The sequence below is a fragment of the Rhinopithecus roxellana genome, chromosome 10 (assembly GCF_007565055.1).
Source record: "Rhinopithecus roxellana isolate Shanxi Qingling chromosome 10, ASM756505v1, whole genome shotgun sequence".
Lineage (NCBI taxonomy): Eukaryota > Metazoa > Chordata > Mammalia > Primates > Cercopithecidae > Rhinopithecus > Rhinopithecus roxellana.
Window position 1 is genome coordinate 87577108 of NC_044558.1, and position 17506 is coordinate 87594613.

General features: G+C 47.8%; 1 protein-coding gene across 1 annotated transcript; it reads right to left on the reverse strand.

Moving 5' to 3' along the window:
• Positions 1 to 6852: 6852 nt before the first annotated feature.
• PEBP1 (phosphatidylethanolamine binding protein 1) lies at positions 6853 to 14469 on the reverse strand. Its single transcript, XM_010368267.2, has 4 exons — positions 14177 to 14469; positions 12343 to 12452; positions 11256 to 11356; positions 6853 to 7850 (listed from the first exon to the last, which is right to left on the reverse strand). Exons 1-4 carry the CDS (start codon positions 14309 to 14311, stop codon positions 7633 to 7635), a joined length of 564 nt encoding a protein of 187 aa, XP_010366569.1. The 5' UTR covers positions 14312 to 14469; the 3' UTR covers positions 6853 to 7632.
• Between the last annotated feature and the right edge of the window lie 3037 nt (positions 14470 to 17506).

Below are 17506 nucleotides of genomic sequence, written 5' to 3' on the forward strand. Positions count from 1 at the left end.
TCGCCTTGCTGTGTTATTGTAGCAGGAGGTTTCCCTTCTAGGTTCCCCAGTTCACAATTCAGAGGGACAGCCACCCTCCTGAAACTGTTCTCCATAGCCTCGGTCACTCAAAGAAGAGCCATTCAAGACTTTCAGGTAAAGCTGCGTCTTCCAAGTTCTTCTATGGGGCCGAAGATAGCATTGCACCATTCGATGTGGGTTCATGGTCAACTGCACCTTTCTGTCCTAAAGAATAGAAGGCATCCATGCACACACATACACACACAAAACCCCCCACGTGCCAGTTGTGCATAGAAGCGTGCATTGCTGAAGAGAGAAATTGGGCACCCTTAAAGGAAAGCAGGCTGTGGAGAAGGCACCATAACCAAATATTTGAAATGATCCCATGTAATATTAGACCCCCCTCCCCTCATATTCTGCTTGTATTAGTATAATTTTACATGTAAAACAATGAGATAGTAAAAAATACAAAATTTCAGGGATATGATTTGGGGGTCAGGACAATCTCAGTAAGATCCCATATGCTTAAGGCTGTATCAGGCTTGTCCAACCCACCTTATTTTGTTGTTACTCTGTTTTGTTTTAGGCTTTTGGCAGCCTGAGGCTATGGTTTTTGGTTTCCGTGTCTGGTGATACATGGAAAAGGGGGATGAGGAAGGGGCTTTACTGGCCCAACCAGAAACAGAAGCCAAGAACCCATGACTGTGTTCTCTCCCTTGGACACCCCTGGAAATTGCTCTTTAGAATATGATGACCTGGGGTGGGCCCAGCACTTTGGGCGGCCGAGGCGGGTGGATCACCTGAGGTCAGGAGTTCAAGACCAGCCTGGCCAACATGGTGAAACCCCCGTCTCTACTAAAAATACAAAAAATAAGCTGGGCGTGGTGATGGGCGCCTGTAGTGCCAGCTACTTGGGAGGCTGAGGCTGGAGAATCACTTGAACCCGGGAGGCGGAGGCTGCAGTGAGCCAAGATCGCGCCATTGCACATCAGCCCGGGCAACAAGAGTGAAACTCCATCTCAAAAAAAAAGAAGTGGCCGGGCGCGGTGGCTCAAGCCTGTAATCCCAGCACTTTGGGAGGCCGAGACGGGCGGATCACGAGGTCAGGAGATCGAGACCATCCTGGCTAACACGGTGAAACCCCCGTCTCTACTAAAAGTACAAAAACTAGCCGGGCGAGGTGGCGGGCGCCTGTAGTCCCAGCTACTCGGGAGGCTGAGGCAGGAGAATGGCGTAAACCCGGGAGGCGGAGCTTGCAGTGAGCTGAGATCTAGCCACTGCAGTCCAGACCGGGGCGACAGAGCGAGACTCCGCCTCAAAAAAAAAAAGAAAAGAAGTGCGATGACCTGAAGATCATTCTTGTTTCCTACAGGATGTTCATGTGTCAGAGACAAATGTGACCAGTCATGTTCACAATGATAGGCTAAAGCAGAAAGGTATACTCATAAAATTAAAAAATAATTACCAACATGGGTTCATCCCAACCGTAAAACCTTTTGTAACTCACACTCAGTGATAATTGTGTTTCCTAAATAGCTCTGTTCATTGGAGTTTCTATATTAGGTACATCTGAAAATAATACTGGAAAGGGCTAGAAAGAAGACATGTAATTAAGAGAAACAGATACCGTGGATGGCGTGCTTATGCTTGCCACGGGACAGAACACTAGGATTGCACAGATGAAGGAATAAGCTCACGCCAGAGTAAGTGGCAGGGTGGGGTCTGAATCGAGACCTGTCTGATCTACATCCAAAGGGGTATTCCATCTTGAGTAGGGTAGGAAAGCTTCCTGTAGCCTATTTCATCCATTTCTCACTGTGGTGAAAAAGTCTAGCTAGTTTGGGAAAGGGCCCTGTGTCTGAGATTGTAGGTGCTATCTTTAGAAAAGGTCTCGGTGGGCCGGGCGCGGTGGCTCAAGCCTGTAATCCCAGCACTTTGGGAGGCCGAGACGGGCGGATCACGAGGTCAGGAGATCGAGACCATCCTGGCTAATACGGTGAAACCCCGTCTCTACTAAAAATACAAAAAAAAACTAGCCGGGCGAAGTGGCGGGCGCCTGTAGTCCCAGCTACTGGGGAGGCTGAGGCAGGAGAATGGCGTAAACTCGGGAGGCGGAGCTTGCAGTGAGCTGAGATCTGGCCACTGCACTCCAGTCCGGGCGACAGAGCGAGACTCCGCCTCAAAAAAAAAAAAAAAAAAAAAAAAAAAAAAAAAAAAAAAAAGAAAAGGTCTCGGTGGCTCACAGCTGTAATCCCAGCACTTTGGGAGACTGAGGTGGGTGGATCACCTGGGGTCAGGAGTTTCAGACCAGCCTGGCCAACACGGTGAAACCCTGTCACTACTAAAAATACAAAAATCAGCCGGGCGTGGTGGTGGGTGCCTATAATCCCAGCTACTCGGGAGGCTGAGATGGGAGAATTGCTTGAACCTGGGAGACAGAGATTGCAGTGAGCCAAGACTGTAGCACTGCACTCCAGCCTGGGCAACAGAGCGAGACTCGGTTTCAAAAAAAGAAAGGTCCCACTGCACAGTTGTCAGGGATGTGTCCCAGGGCAGTTACAGGAAGTAAGGATGTGGGTCCCTGTTCCTAACACCTGCTATGGACAGAGTTGTTCAACTCCTCCTAGTACTTGCCTGAGGAGGCAGTAAGGAAGGCAGGGGGACTAGGAAGGCTGAGGCAGGAGAATCGCTTGAACCCAGGAGGTAGAGGCTGCAGTGAGGAAACAGGCCTGAGGAAACTGGGCTTTTGTACTTTATTCTTATATGACAATCAGGCCAAGTTTAGTCATTTACATACATTAACTATTAATCCCAACAAAAGATTATTTTGTCCTCCAACAACCCTGTGAGATACATAAGGCAGACTGACAACCCCCTGCAACCCTGATTTTTTTTGAAATGAGGAAGCTGGAATTTGTGACCCAGTGGGCCTGGTGGTTATAAGCTGGACTTGAGGACAGAGCTGAGTTCAGAATGGGGGTCACCCACTTCCTAGCCACCCTTGGGCAAGTTCGCATCACATACCAGTTGAAGAAGGGAAACGTGGCATCACCTTTCTTTCTAAGATGACTATTGCCTTCTCATATATACGCATTTTTTTTCTCTTTAGTACCATGTTAGTATTAATGTTTTTCTTTTTTTCTTTTCTTTTTTTTTAGATGGAGTCTCACTCTGTCACCCAGGTTGGAGTGCAGTGATGCGATCTTGGCTCACTGCAACCTCCACCTCCCAGGTTTAAGCAATTCTGCCTCCGCCTCCCATGTAGCTGGAATTACAGGCACCCACCACCATGCCAGGCTAACTTTTGTATTTTTAGTAGAGATGGGGTTTCACCACGTCGGCCAGACTGGTCTTGAACTCCTGGCCTCAAGTGATTCACTCGCCTCAGCTTCCCAAAGTGCTGGGATTACAAGTGTGAGTCACCGTGCCGGGCCAGTATTGGTAGATTTTTCTTTTTGTGTTAATTTCTTTTGCATTTACCTTCTTTGGTTGGTTTGTTCACCTTATTCTGAATCATTTGAGTCTGTACCTGTTTTAGACAAGGAAGCAAACAGATCCTTATAGTTCCTCATTAATCTGCAGACTTCGAAACAAAAAGGGCTTGTGGTTATCAAAATGTCTCGTTAAAGCAGAAGCTTAGAGAAAAACTGTATGATTTTAAATATGCATAAATATCGAATTGTCAAAATGTTTAAGTTTGAGAAGACTGAAAAGAATATGAAAAAGTAGGTATTTTCTTTTTTTTTTTTTTTTGAGACAGAGTCTCGCTCTGTCGCCCAGGCTGGGGTGCAATGGCGCCATCTCAGCTCACTGCAAGCTCCGCCTCCCGGGTTCACGCCATTCTCCCGCCTCAGCCTCTCGAGTAGCTGGGATTACAGGCGCCCGCCACCTCGCCCGGCTAGTTTTTTGTATTTTTAGTAGAGATGGGGTTTCTCAGTGTTAGCCAGGATGGTCTCAATCTCCTGACCTCATGATCCACCCGCCTCGGCCTCCCAAAGTGCTGGGATTACAGGCGCACGCCACCACGCCCGGCCAATTTCTGTATTTTTCAGTAAAGAAGGGGTTTCATCATATTGATCAAGCTGGCCTCGAGCTCCTGACCTCAGGTGATCCACCTGCCTCAGCCTCTCAAGTGCTAGGATTACAGGCGTGAGCCACCGCGCCCGGCCAAAAGTAGGTACTTTCATACGCCACTGACATGAATATAATCAGTGTGATCTTTGCAAAGAATGGTTTCTCAGTATCAGAATTGAAAATGAGCCTGGGCAACACAGGGAGATTCCATATCTACAAAAAAAAAAAAAAAAAAAAAATGAACTGTATATGGTGGCACAGACCTGTAGTCCCAGCTACTTGGATGGCTGAGGTGGGAGGATCCCCTGAGCCCAGGAAGCAGAAGCTGCAGTGAGCTGTGAGCCACTGCACTCCAGCCTGAGCAACAGAAGAGACCCTGTCTCAAAAAAAAAAAAAAAAAAACTGAAAATGTATATATCCTTTGACCTAATTATTTCAATACTTGGAATTCGCTCTACAAAATTACTTGAAAAAGCATTGTATACATATAAATGGTCACTGAAGCACTGTTTATAATAGCAAATAACCAGAAATAACCTATCACCCAAGGGGGCTGGTTAAATATATCATAGAACATTCATAAGATCAAATATTTGTTTCAAATAACATTTGTAGTGAATGCCAGGTAGAGTGACTCACACCTGTAATCCCAGCACTTTGGGAGGCCCAGGCGGGCAGATCACTTGAGGTCAGGAGTTCTAAGCCAGCCTGGCCAACATGGCAAAACCCCGTCTCTATTAAAAATACAAAACAAATTAGCCAGGCATGGTGGTGCAAGCCTGTAGGAGAATTGCTTAAACCCAGGAGGTGGGGGTTGCAGTGAGCCGAGATCGTGCCATTGCACTCCAGCCTCAGTGACAGAGCGAGATTCTGTTTCAAAACAAACAAAACAAAACATTTGTGGTGACTTGTTAACTTAAGATTCATTAGTTTGGGGAAAAAAAATTAAAAAGGCAGAACAATGTAAGCCAGTATGTAGAGTAAGACTTATTTTTTAGAATAAATATGTAGATATATGCTGATACATATATTTTTATTTACCAATAACTAAATGGAAGGTAGGAGACATTTTCTTCCTATAGCGCACAACTTGTCTAACCATGTACGTGTATTACACTTTACTTTTTTTTTTTTTTGAGACAGGCTCTTGCTGTGTTGCCCAGGATGGAGTGCAGTGGTGCAATCACAGCTCACTGCAGCCTTGACCTCCTCACCTCAAGTGATCCTCCCACCTCAGCCTCCCTAGTAGCTGGGACTATAGGAGCAAGTCCACACATCGGGCTAACTTTTGCATTTTTTAGAGACAGGGGTTTCACCATGTTGCCCAGGCTGGTGATCTGCCCCACCCTGGCCTCACAAAGTGCTGGGATTACAGGTGTGAGCCTCCATGCCCAGTCTTTACATTTATTTTCAAGGTCGAGGTCAACAGGACAGTTGTTTTTTTCTTTTTTCTTTTTTTTTTTTGAGATGGAGTTCCACTCTGTCGCCCAGGCTGGAGTGCAATGGCGTGATCACAGCTCACTGCAACCTCGCCTCCCAGGTTCAAGTGATTCTCCTGCCTCAGCCTCCTCAGTAGCTGGGATTACAAGCGCCCACCACCATGTCCAGCTAATGTTTGTATTTTTAGTAGAGACAGTGTTTTACCATGTTGGCCAGGCTGGTCTTGAACTCCTGACCTCAGCTGATCCACCCACCTCGGCCTCCCGAAGTGCTGGGATAACAAGTGTGAGGCACGGCGCCCGGCTGACAGTTGTTTTCTTTATAACTTGTGTTCAGCAAAATCTTATTATGTAAAAAATGAATTTTAAAACTCTAAAGTCAAAAAAAAAAAAAGAAAAAACTTCCAGGCTTGGCATGGTGGCTCACACCTGTAATCCCAGCACTTTCGAAGGCCAAAGCAGGTCAGGAGGTCAGGAGTTCGAGAGCCACCTGGCCAACATGGCAAAACCCCTTTTCTACTAAAAATACAAAATTAGCTGGGCATGGTGGCACATGCCAGCTACTCAGGAGGCTGAGGCAGGAGAATCACTTGAACCCACCCAGGAGATGGAGGTTGCGGTGAGCCGAGATCCGCCTGGGTGACAGGGCAAGACTCCATCTCAAAAAACTAAAAAAACAAGAAAACTTACATCTACCTTATGTGCTTCCAGCGAGGCAACATTTCCAAGTTTTTTCAGAAAAAAAAGTACTACAGTAAAAGATGGGGAAGGGCCAGTCATTAGCACCTGTCAGGCCTGATTCAGGATACCCCCTGTCCATTGCAGAGACCAAATCAGTGATTTGCACCTTCAAACACCTCCTTTCCTTTCTTTTGGTACATCAGATGGCATGAGACCATGACCTTCTCACCCTCCTACCCTGCGCACCTCTTTGGTGCTGGTCCTCTGTGGATAACACATAAGAACGGAAAGTGCAGGCTACTTCTTAGGCATTGTTACAGTGTCCGCACCAGACTTCACCAAGGGGGAAGGTATTCAGCCGGCTTCTTCAGAACATCCTACTCAGGTCAAAAGGACCACTTGAAGCAAAGGTGCTTTTTGGGCAACATGACTCAGCCTCACGTTTTATGATTTTTTTTTTTTAGAAACCTCAAGTCTAACGGTTTGCTCCTACTGTGGGCTAATGGCACATGTAGAGGCACTGACCCTCTGTATGGCCCCTGAAACAAGTCCCAGCCATTACTTGCTGGTCACGGAGACGACTCACCCTGAGAGACTTTGACTTCCCAGGCTTATGAAACCCACACCCAACAGGACAAAACATCCGGGGACTCGGGTCCTTCATTCAGGTTTCTATTTTTATTCAACTATAAGCAAACAGCACAATTAATGCAACACTCAGCAGTTCCAGACCAGCTTTTCTGACCCCCAAGAAGAACGATCAATTTAACAGACAAAGATGTAAGGATTCCTCCTAAGCTCTCAGCGAGCGCTGCTGCTGGTCTCGATGGCCACGTCCCAACAGCAGCAAAGCCACTCTTCCTCCTGCCTCTTCCAGGACTGCTCTTTAAAGGGGTCACAGCAGCATGCTGATGCCTGTTGAGGCATCTGAGATGTACCGTGTTGGGGGTCAGCCTCAATGCCAGCCTCTGCTTGTCTAGGTGAGCAACATCACCATAAAAACACATTGTGTACCATTCTGGACTCAGGATCACAAAGGCAGAGGCAACCAATCTTTTTTTTTTTTTTTTTAACTTCCCTTAAAGATTATTTGATGCTTTGCTCTGTCACTGTACAACTGGTCTTTCCCCACCCCCCCGATTTTTTCTTTTTTACATTCTGGGTTGCTATTTTCAGATGAACAATTTGATGACCCCCTCACAGTACCAAAATATCCCCCAAAATGAAGTTCAAATTTGATCAAAACATACATCAGAGTGAGTGAGTAAAATTATACAGGTCAGGCAGCAGGAAAAGTCACCCTCAAACACCATCTGACTGGTCAGGTGTCGTCTGTGCCAAGGGGGCAGGAAGAGGAGAAATCTATTATACATGCAACACTGAACTGGCGAACAGGGCTTGGGGCCTCCAGGACACTTCAGATCCCCAAGCTAACCCCCTACTTCCCAGACAGCTGCTCGTACAGTTTGGGCACATAGTCGTCCCACTCGGCCTGGTAACACGAGCCGGCCACCGGGGCCCCAAGCTCGTACTTTTTACGGAAGGACGCCACCTTGAATTTGCCACGGTGGTCTCCAGATCGGTTGCTGAGGATGGGCTCGTCACACTTTAGTGGCCTGGCCTGCTCGTAAACCAGCCAGACATAGCGGTGGAGGCCTGTGGGGAGAGGCAGAGGGAAGATGTACACACAGCCCAGCACTTGAGATGGGGACATCATTGGATTTTATAAAATGTAAGACCAGGTGTGGTACAGAAATTTCTGGAGTTGGACAGGCACGGTGGCTCACGCCTGTAATCCCAGCACTTTGGGAGGCCAAGGCGGGCGGGTCACCTGAGGTCAGGAGTTTGAGACCAGCCTGACCAACATGAAGAAACCCCGTCTCTACTAAAAATACAAAATTAGCCGGGCATGGTGGCACATGCCTGTAATCCCGCCTACTCAGGAGGCTGAGGCAGGAGAATCGCTTGAACCTGGGAGGCAGAGGTTGTAGTGAGCCGAGATGGCCCCACTGCACTCCAGCCTGGGCAATAAGAGTGAAATTCTGTCTCAAAAACCAAACAAATAAACACAAAGATGGTAAATTTTATATGTTTTTATGAGAGTTAAAAAAAATAGCTTTCAAAAAGCAAGTAAAGCAAGTTACAAAACAAGAATGGTCATAAGGACATTAAAACCTCATTAGTCATCAGGGTGATGAACAGTAAAACCACAAAATGGTTTTTTTTTTTTTGAGAAGGACTCTCACTGCCGCCCAGGCTGGAGTGCGGTGGCGCGATCTTAGCTCACTGCAAGCTCCGCCTCCCCGGTCACACCATTCTCTGCCTCAGCTTCCTGAGTAGCTGGGATTACAGGCGCCCGCCACCACGGCTAGCTAATTTTTTGTATTTTTAGTAGAGACAGGGTTTCACCGTGTTAGCCAGGATGGTCTCGATCTCCTGACCTCGTTATTCGCCCACTTCGGCCTCCTGAAGTGCTGGGATTACAGGTGTGAGCCACTGCGCTCGGCCTAAATGGCACCATTTTACACACACTTAAGTGTTTAAAGTCAAAAAGACCAGGCCGGGCACAGTGGCTCACACCTGTAATCCCAGCACTTTGGGAGGCCAAGGCGGGCGGATCACGAGGTCAGGAGATCAAGACCATCCTGGCTAACACAGTGAAATCTTGTCTCTACTAAAAATACAAAAAATTAGCCGGGCACGGTGCCCGGCGCCTGTAGCCTCAGCTACTCGGGAGGCTAAGGCAGGAGAATAGTGTGAACCCGGGAGGCGGAGCTTGAGGTGAGCTGAGATGGCACCACTGCACTCCAGCCTGGGCGACAGTGCGAGACTCTGTCTCAAAAAAAAAAAAAAAAAAAGAAAGACTGACAACACCTCAACACCTAATGCTGGCATGAAGCTACAAAGATGTTATATGCTCTACTGAAACTTTCAGATATTGCTGATCAGAGTATAAAGTTTTCGTTTTCTTTTTTCTTTGAGACAGGATCTCTATCACCAAGCCCCGAATGCAGTGGTGTGATCACAGCTCACTGCAGCTAGAGTGTAACATTTTCAACCATTTGGAGAACCTTGGGGAAATTTCCATGACTAACAATTCTACTCTTCAGTATTCACCCAAGAAAAATGGAAACACCTGCCTACAAAATGACAAGAATTTATACATACAAGAATATACGGCGGGCCAGGCACAGTGGCTCAGCACTCTGGGAGGCCGAGCCAGACAGATCATCTGAGGTCAGGAGTTCAAGACCAGCCTGGAACATGGAGAAACCCCGTCTCTACTAAAAATACAAAACTTAGCTGGGCGTGGTGGCATGCGCCTGTCATCCCAGCTACTCAGGAGGCTAAGGCAGGAGAATCATTTGAACCCGGGAGGTGGAGGTTGCAGTGAGCTGAGATCGTGCCATTGCAATACAGCCTGGGAGACAGAGTGAGACTCCATCTCAGACAAAAAAAAAAAAAGAAAAAGAGTAGTGAAAGTGATTTATGGAGACAGGAGTCAGAATATGGTTAGCTCTGGGGGAATTTAAGTAAAAAGGTCACGTGAGAACTTGTTGGGCGATGGAAATGTCATCTATCTTTCCAATGGCTGGTACCTTCCATGGGTGTAGGCATTGATCACATTTGCTGACTGAACCCTTCTGATCTGTGCATTTTGTTACATGTAAATTACACCATACTACAAGAATATGGAAAAAGCAACAACAAGAAAATGAGTTACTGAGGCTTTTTTTAAAAATGAGAATACAGCTCTTACTTGAGAGAACTGCTTTATTCTCATGGGTAAGCTTCCCATAATTAAGCTGCCTAATTTTATAACTGCCCTAAACAACTTAATAGGTCCCTGGGAAATCGGTCCCTTTACCGTCTACTATGCATACGTGAGAGGGTTTAAAGGTATCTGAAGCTTCCGGGTCTACAGAGAAAACATGAGCCCGTGACCAACTGTCCATGTCAGGGATGTTCTTGTACCTCTTCATGTTAACTCCTGGCTGGATAAGCTGTACGAAAGCTAGAATTGTGACAGCTCCACCCAATGGAAACATCCTGAACTGAACACCAGGCAATAAGAATGCATCTCTCACCATCAGCTTAGGCAGCTACCCAACCTGGAAAATTTCAACATGGTGGTCTTTCTCTTTCTGTCTCTAGATGTCTACATGTGTTTTATATGTAATAGCTATAACACGATACAACACAATACAATGTGTGTGTGTGTCTGTGTCTTCAATATAGTTCTGCTGAAGTCTTCCAAATCTTTTTTCAATATACCAAGCTCGACTTTTTCAGAAAGAGGGAGCAAAAAATAAATGCAGAAGACAACCTTATATAGCTAATTTGGAAACTGATCATTTCTGAAATTTTTTATAGAATTAGCAACTCAAAGATCACCCCGGGCAAAGGCTTGAGATAGTTTAACTGTGTATTCCACCCAGTGCAGCCCCAAAAGGCCATGCTAAGCTTTCCGCAACAGTGATTCCCTCTCACCGACTTCCCTGCTTGCTAAAGGGCTTGGGATGCAGAGGCAATTCCACACAGAGGGTCCATCTGTCCAGAACCCAAGGCTCTAGCCACCTGACACTCCTGCAGGTGTGAATGTGTGCCCTGAAAGCAGCTGCCCTACAGGTGAGCTGAGATGCTATTTCCAGCAGGGTTAAGGACTTTCAAAAGAAAAGTAAAGAGGCCGGGCGCGGTGGCTCACGCCTGTAATCCCTGCTCTTTGGGAAGCCGGGGCAGGCAGATCATGAGGTCAGGAGATCAAGACCATCCTGGCTAACACGGTGAAACCCCATGTCAACTAAAAGTACAAAAATTAGCCGGACGTGGTGGCGGCGCCTGTAGTCCCAGCTACTTGGGAGGCTGAGGCTTCAGAATGGCGTGAACCCGGGAGGTGGAGCTTGCAGTGAGCTGAGATGGCGCCACTGCACTCCAGCCTGGGCGATAGAGTGAGACTCCGTCCCAAAAAAGAAAAGAAAAGAAAAGAAAAAAGCACTGAGCCAATCCGAATGTGCACCCGAGCTCCCTCCCAACCTCCCACCAAAAACAACCTTTACTAACCTGTTCCCTTGGGAGGTCCTGAGCCCACATAATCGGAGAGGACTGTGCCACTGCTGATGTCATTGCCCTTCATGTTGACCACCAGGAAATGATGCCATTCCCTGCATGAAGAAACACGGGATGTCAGCACCACAGAAGATCAGCAACACTCACTGCACAGCCAGCAACTGGGCATCGAGAACATGCTGGGTGCCAGAACACAGCCACAAACAATAGTCCTCACTTTCTTAGAGGCTGGCACGAACCTCATGGGTTTGCAGAAGAGCAGCCCCAGCCCCTCCCACCCTCTTTTTCTAGAGCAAAGGTCAGCAAACTTTCCATTAAAAGCCCAGAGAATAAATGTGTTAAGCTTTGGGGGCCGCAGTCTCTGTTGCAACTATTCAACTTGGCCTTGGCAGCACGAAAGCAGCCACAGATGACACATAGCTGTGCTCCAATAAAACATAACTGATGGACACTGACACGTAAATTTTGTATAATTTCCACATCATAAAGTACTATTCTTCTTTCAATTTTTCACCAATCATTTAAAAATGGTAAAACCAGGCCGGGCGCGGTGGCTCACACCTGTAATCCCAGCACTTTGGGAGACTGAGGCGGGCAGATCACCTGAGGTCAGGAGTTCGAGACCAGCCTGGCCAACATGGTGAAACCCTGTCTGTACTAAAAATACAAAAATTAACCAGGCATGGTGGTGGGTGCCTGTAATTCCAGCTACTCAGGAGGCTGAGGCATGAGAATCACTTGAACCCGGGAGGTGGAGGTTGCAGTGAGCCAAGATCATGCCACTGCACTGCAGCCTGGGTGACTGAGTGAGACTCTGTCTCAAAAAAATAAAAAATAAAAATGTAAAAACCATTCTTAGCTCATGCGGCTGTACAGAAACAAGCCACAGGTAGATATGGCTCTCGGCTGTGAGTTACAGACACCCGCTGTAGGCGGCGAAAGGGCAGGAAAGGCACTCTCTGGCTTAAGCATGGGTGGGGGGATCCCAAACCAAGTCTATCTCTCCATGTCCAGCAAGGGACTTACACCGGAAAAGTCATGTCTGCATGACCTGCTCTTCCTCGTCTTTCCCAACTCTCACCTGTATTTGGGATCCTTCCTGCTGGGAGCATCCGGGTCTGTCAGGACCAAGGTGTAGAGCTTCCCTGAATCAACACCATCCCACGAAATGCTGGTGGGTCTATTCTTAACCTGTATGAAGGAACCAGTTTGGAGTAAAGTCAGAAATGCTGAAGAAACTGGCTGGGTGTGGTGGCTCACGCCTGTAATCCCAGCACTTTGGGAGGCCCAGAAGAGAGGATCACTTGAGGTCAGGGGTTCGAGACCAGCCTGGCCAACACGGTGAAACCCGTCTCTACTAAAAATTCAAAAATTAGCTGGGCGTGGTGGCGGGCACCTGTAATCCCAGCTACTCGGGAGGCCGAGGTGGTGGGAGGATCGCTTGAGCTGGGGAGGCAGAGGCTGCAGTGAGCCAAGATCACCCCACTGCACTCCAGACTGGGCGACAGAGTGAGACTCTGTCTCAAAAAAAAGATAAATCCTGAAGAAACCGATACTCGTTCTTTGATCTCAGACTCTTCAAAGACAAAACAGAATAGATTTTTAATAAAATCAATGACCCTGTATTGACTCTTAAGAGCCAGGAGCTGGAGTTTTATATACATCATTTATCTTATTTATTTATTTTGAGACTAGGTCTCCTTCTGTCCCCCAGGCCGCAGTGTAGTGACGCTATCAAGGCTCACTGTAGCCTCAACCTCCAGGGAGGGCTCAATCGATCCTCCCACCTCAGCCGCCTAAGTAGCTGGGAACTACAGGCTCACATCATCATGCCTGGCCAATTTTTTTTTAGAGTTGGGGTCTTGCGATGTTGCCTAGGCTGTATATTATTTCAGTCCCAACACCATGGGGCTAGTGTCCCAGCACACTATTAACAGAAACAGATGAGGCTGGGATTCCAACCCTGGCACTGAGTCCCCCTCCCAAGGACACCCTTACATTGTCTGTCCGGAATTACAGGGTTTCTGGATTTGGTGATCACGAGCCTACCTGGGGCCTGCTAAAGTGAAATCTGCATTAATGTTTCAAAGTGCAACGTTTCAAACTGCATTAACGTTTCAAAGTACAAAGAAAAGGAGAAAGCCAAGGTGGTGAGAGGGGTGCAGGGAAAGGGAGGCTGTATTAGATGGCCACTTCATATGTAAACATCCAAAAAATTTAAATTCTGTGAACATCAAAAACAATGTAAGGTCGGGACAGTTTATTTAACACTGTTGCCCGGAGCTTCATAACCAACTAGCAGTGGCGTCTGAAAATCTATTTTCTTCACTTTCAGCAGCCCCAGCCGTGGGCGTGGGAGGTCAAACAGCAAAACTAAACCGTCGCCCTCCAGCGTTCCGGCTGCACGCTGTTGACCGGCTGCACGCTGTTGACCGATTTAACAAAAGAAATCGGCCGGCGCGCTCATCGCCAGTTACATAATGCGTCACAGGCTCTCAGCCCTCCAAAACGAGGCCTAAAATGCTGACGCCCTAGGGGAAGCTCTGGGGGCGTCCGAGCGGCCAGTCTACTCCGTCTCGGGGACGTCCCTCTCCAGCGCCCTGCCCCGTTGAGGGAGAGGGGGATCCGGCCTGTTTCCTGACCTAGACCCCTCTCGGGCCCGAAGCCCGGGAAAAGTGAATGAATTTCTGCTGCAGGCCGAACCCGCCTGGCCACGCCACAGGCCAGGTTCCCCGTGCTCGAGGTGGCCCCCAGGCATGGGACACGGACCCCGGTACCTCTGCCCTGGGGGGCCTCGACACACGCAGGCTGAACCTCCCCACCGCCCCTGGCCCTGTCTCCGCTGGGTCCCACCCAGGCGGCTGGCACAGGCCTCCGCGCCAGGCCGCTCCCTGCACGCCCGCCACCCGGTGTACCTGAGTGGGCGTCAGCACTTTGCCCAGCTCGTCCAACACCGCCCCGGCGTAGGTGACATGCAGCGGGTGCTGCGGCTGCTCGTCCACTTCTTGCAGGCTCAAGGGCCCGGACCACTTGCTGACGTCCACCGGCATGGCAAGGCCAAGCAAAGCGTGCAGCCGGGAGTGCCGCGGCAGGCTAGGCGCGGGCGGCAGCGGCGACACGGAGGCCTCAGCGCACTGGCCCGGGAAGGCGCAGACCAGCAACTAGGCGAGAGCACGCGCCCCAGCCACCGCCCACCCCGCGCAGGGCCCCACGCCACGCCCACCGCTGCGTGGTCTCTGATTGGCCGAAGCTGGCAGAGCAGGGCCGCTCGCGCTCCTGGGTCCATGCAACCTGCTCCGGGTGGCAGCCGAGTTCTTCGGAACCGCGGCTTGGCTGTTGTTTCGAGAAATGAAAATGAAGGGCGCCCTGGAATAGGTCCGCCTAAGAGAGAGGTTCGTGCCTTACAAAGTGTCGCAGTGAAAAAAAAAAAAATGCAATTGAGTTCGCCTTGGTTTCGTTTTGGTTTTCTTAATTTTTTGCATGATTCTTTGCTCCACTTTCCAAGTTCAGCAATGTGGCCTGGCTCATACCTATATCGTCAGCACTTCGGGAGGCCAAAGCAGGAGGATCGCTTGAGCCCAGGAGTTTGAGACCATCCTGGACAATGTAGCAAGACCCCATCTTTACAGAAAACTAAAAAAAAAAAAAAAAAAGCCAGACATAGTGGTGCATGTCTGTAGTCCTAGCTACTCCGGAGGCTGGGGCGGGAGGATCACTTTTTTTTTTTTTTTTTTTCCTGAGATGGAGTCTTGCTCTGTTGCCCAGGCTGGAGTGCAATGGCACTATCTCGGCTCACTGCAAGCTCCGCCTCCCAGGTTCATACCATTCTCCTGCCTCAGCCTCCCAAGTAGCTGGGACTACAGGCACCCGCCACCATGCTTGGCTAATTTTTTGTATTTTCAGTAGAGACGGGGTTTCACCGTGTTAGCCAGGATGGTCTGAATCTCCTGACCTCGTGATCCACCCGCCTCGGCCTTCCAAAGTGCTATGATTACAGGCGTGAGCCACAGCGCCCGGCCGATCACTTCTTGAATCCGGGAGTTTGAGGCCACGGTGAGCTACGATCTTGCAACTGCACTCCTGTCTGCGCTTCAGAGTGAAACCACATCTTCACACACACCCCAAATTCAGAAACTGTAAGGCCTTGCTTTTCTCTTGCACTTCTTAAAACGAGCCAGAGTCTCTGTATTTTCACACGTGATCACTTGTCATGGTAATTGCCTGGTTGAGATCACCTGAGTGAACTTTTGAGCATTTAAATATATGGGGAAATGTATTTGTCCGTTTTCTCCACACAAAATTCGTCCTCACAAAAGTCCTGAGAAATGTTTGGGTTTTATTAAAAAAAAAAAATTTTTTTAAACCGTATTTATTCCTACCAAAACTGCTCTTATTGTGACCACCAACTGCTTGCTTTTTGGTTTTTGCTTTTTGCTGAATATGATAAGCACTATTTTTTTTTCTTTCTTTCTTTCTTTTTGTTTGTTTTTTGTTTTTTGAGACGGAGTCTCGCTCTGTCATCCAGGCTGGAGTGCAGTGGCCGGATCTCGGCTCACTGCAAGCTCCGCCTCCCGGGTTCAAGCAATTCTCCTGTCTCAACCTTCTGAGTGGATGGGACTACAGGCATGCGCCACCGCGCCCAGCTAATTTTTGTATTTTTGGTAGAGACAGAGTTTCACCATGTTCGGCAGGCTGGTCTCAAACTCCTGACCTCGTGATCCGCCTGCCTCAGCCTCCCAAAGTGCTGGGATTACAGGCGTAAACCACCGTGCCTGGCCAATAAGCACTATTTAATAGTTCTTATCTATTTTGACGCTTGACATTGATAATTCCTCCAATGGAATAAAAAGTCTCTTGATTTCCATTCTTACTAGGAAATAATACGAGTTCATTGTAGAAAATCAAAGGAAAAAACTCAAAGAAGTAAAAATCCCCTTCTGTCCCACTACTTTGATATAAATGTCAGTAATCATTTAGGGTATATCTTTCCTACGTAAAAATAATATGAGTATAGATCATTTTGTTGTTTATTCACCAAAAGATTGCATTCTATCCTACCATTATAAAATAGCCATATCAAAAATTGGTCATCAGGCCAGGTGCGGTGGCTAAGGCCTCTAATCCTAGCACTTTGGGAGGCTGAGGCAGGAGGATCACTTGAGTCCAGGAGTTCGAGACCAGTCAGGACAACATGGTGAAACCCCATCTCTACAAAAAAATACAAAAATTAGCCCGGTATGGAGGGATGCGCCAGTAATCACAGCTACAACCAAGGTTGAGGCAGGAGGATCACCTGAGCCTGGGAGTTTGAGGCTGCAGTGAGGCGTGATTGTGCCATTGCACTCCAACCTGGGGGACAGAGTGAGACCCTATCTCTACAAAAACAAAACTAAACAAAAAAGTCTTCAACATTTTAATGACTTATTCTTCTATAGATGCACCACCATTTATTCAACCATCATTTATTCAACAAGCCTCTTGATGTACTCTGTTTTGTTCATTGTTTTCCTTTTACAGTATCACTGAAGTGAACCTCCTTATACATATATCTTTAAAAACTTGAAAGACTGTTTTTGGAAAATTTTATTACATGGGAGCTTTTATTAGGTCAAAAAATACACACTTTATTTTTTGTTTGTTTGTTTTGAGACAGAGTCTTGCTCTGTCGCCCAGGCTGGGATGCAGTGGTACAACATGGTGAAACCCCATCTCTACTAAAAATATAAAAATTAGCCAGGCGTGATGGCACACACCTATAATCCCAGCTACTCAGGAGGCTGAAGCAGGAGAATCACTTGAACCTGGGAGACGGAGGTTGCAGTGAGCCAAGATCGCACCACTGCACTCCAGCCTGGGTGACAGAGGGAGACTCTGTCTCAAAAAAAAAAAAAAGAAAGAAAAAGAAAAAAGAAAGAAATGTTTACAATACAATATTAAATGTTAAAATCCTACTTGGAGGTTTTTTTTTGGTGGGGGTCTCCACAACTCCTTATTATAACCCAGACGTTCCTTTCTATTGATAATAACTCTTTTAACCAATTGTGAATCAGAAAATTTAAAAATCTACCTATAGGCCGGGCGCGGTGGCTCAAGCCTGTAATCCCAGCACTTTGGGAGGCTGAGACGGGCGGATCACGAGGTCAGGAGATCGAGACCATCCTGGCTAACATGGTGAAACCCCGTCTCTACTAAAAAATACAAAAAAAAAAACCTAGCCGGGCGAGGTGGCAGGCGCCTGTAGTCCC

Excerpts from the sequence above, each read along its gene's own strand:
- PEBP1 (XM_010368267.2), bottom strand. The coding sequence starts at position 14,311 with ATGCCGGTGGACGTCAGCAAGTGGTCCGGGCCCTTGAGCCTGCAAGAA. Across the intron at positions 12,453-14,176 it reads AAGTGCTGACGCCCACTCAG|GTTAAGAATAGACCCACCAG; the intron begins GTACACCGGGTG and ends TCCTTCATACAG. Across the intron at positions 11,357-12,342 it reads AGGAAGGATCCCAAATACAG|GGAATGGCATCATTTCCTGG; the intron begins GTGAGAGTTGGG and ends TTCTTCATGCAG.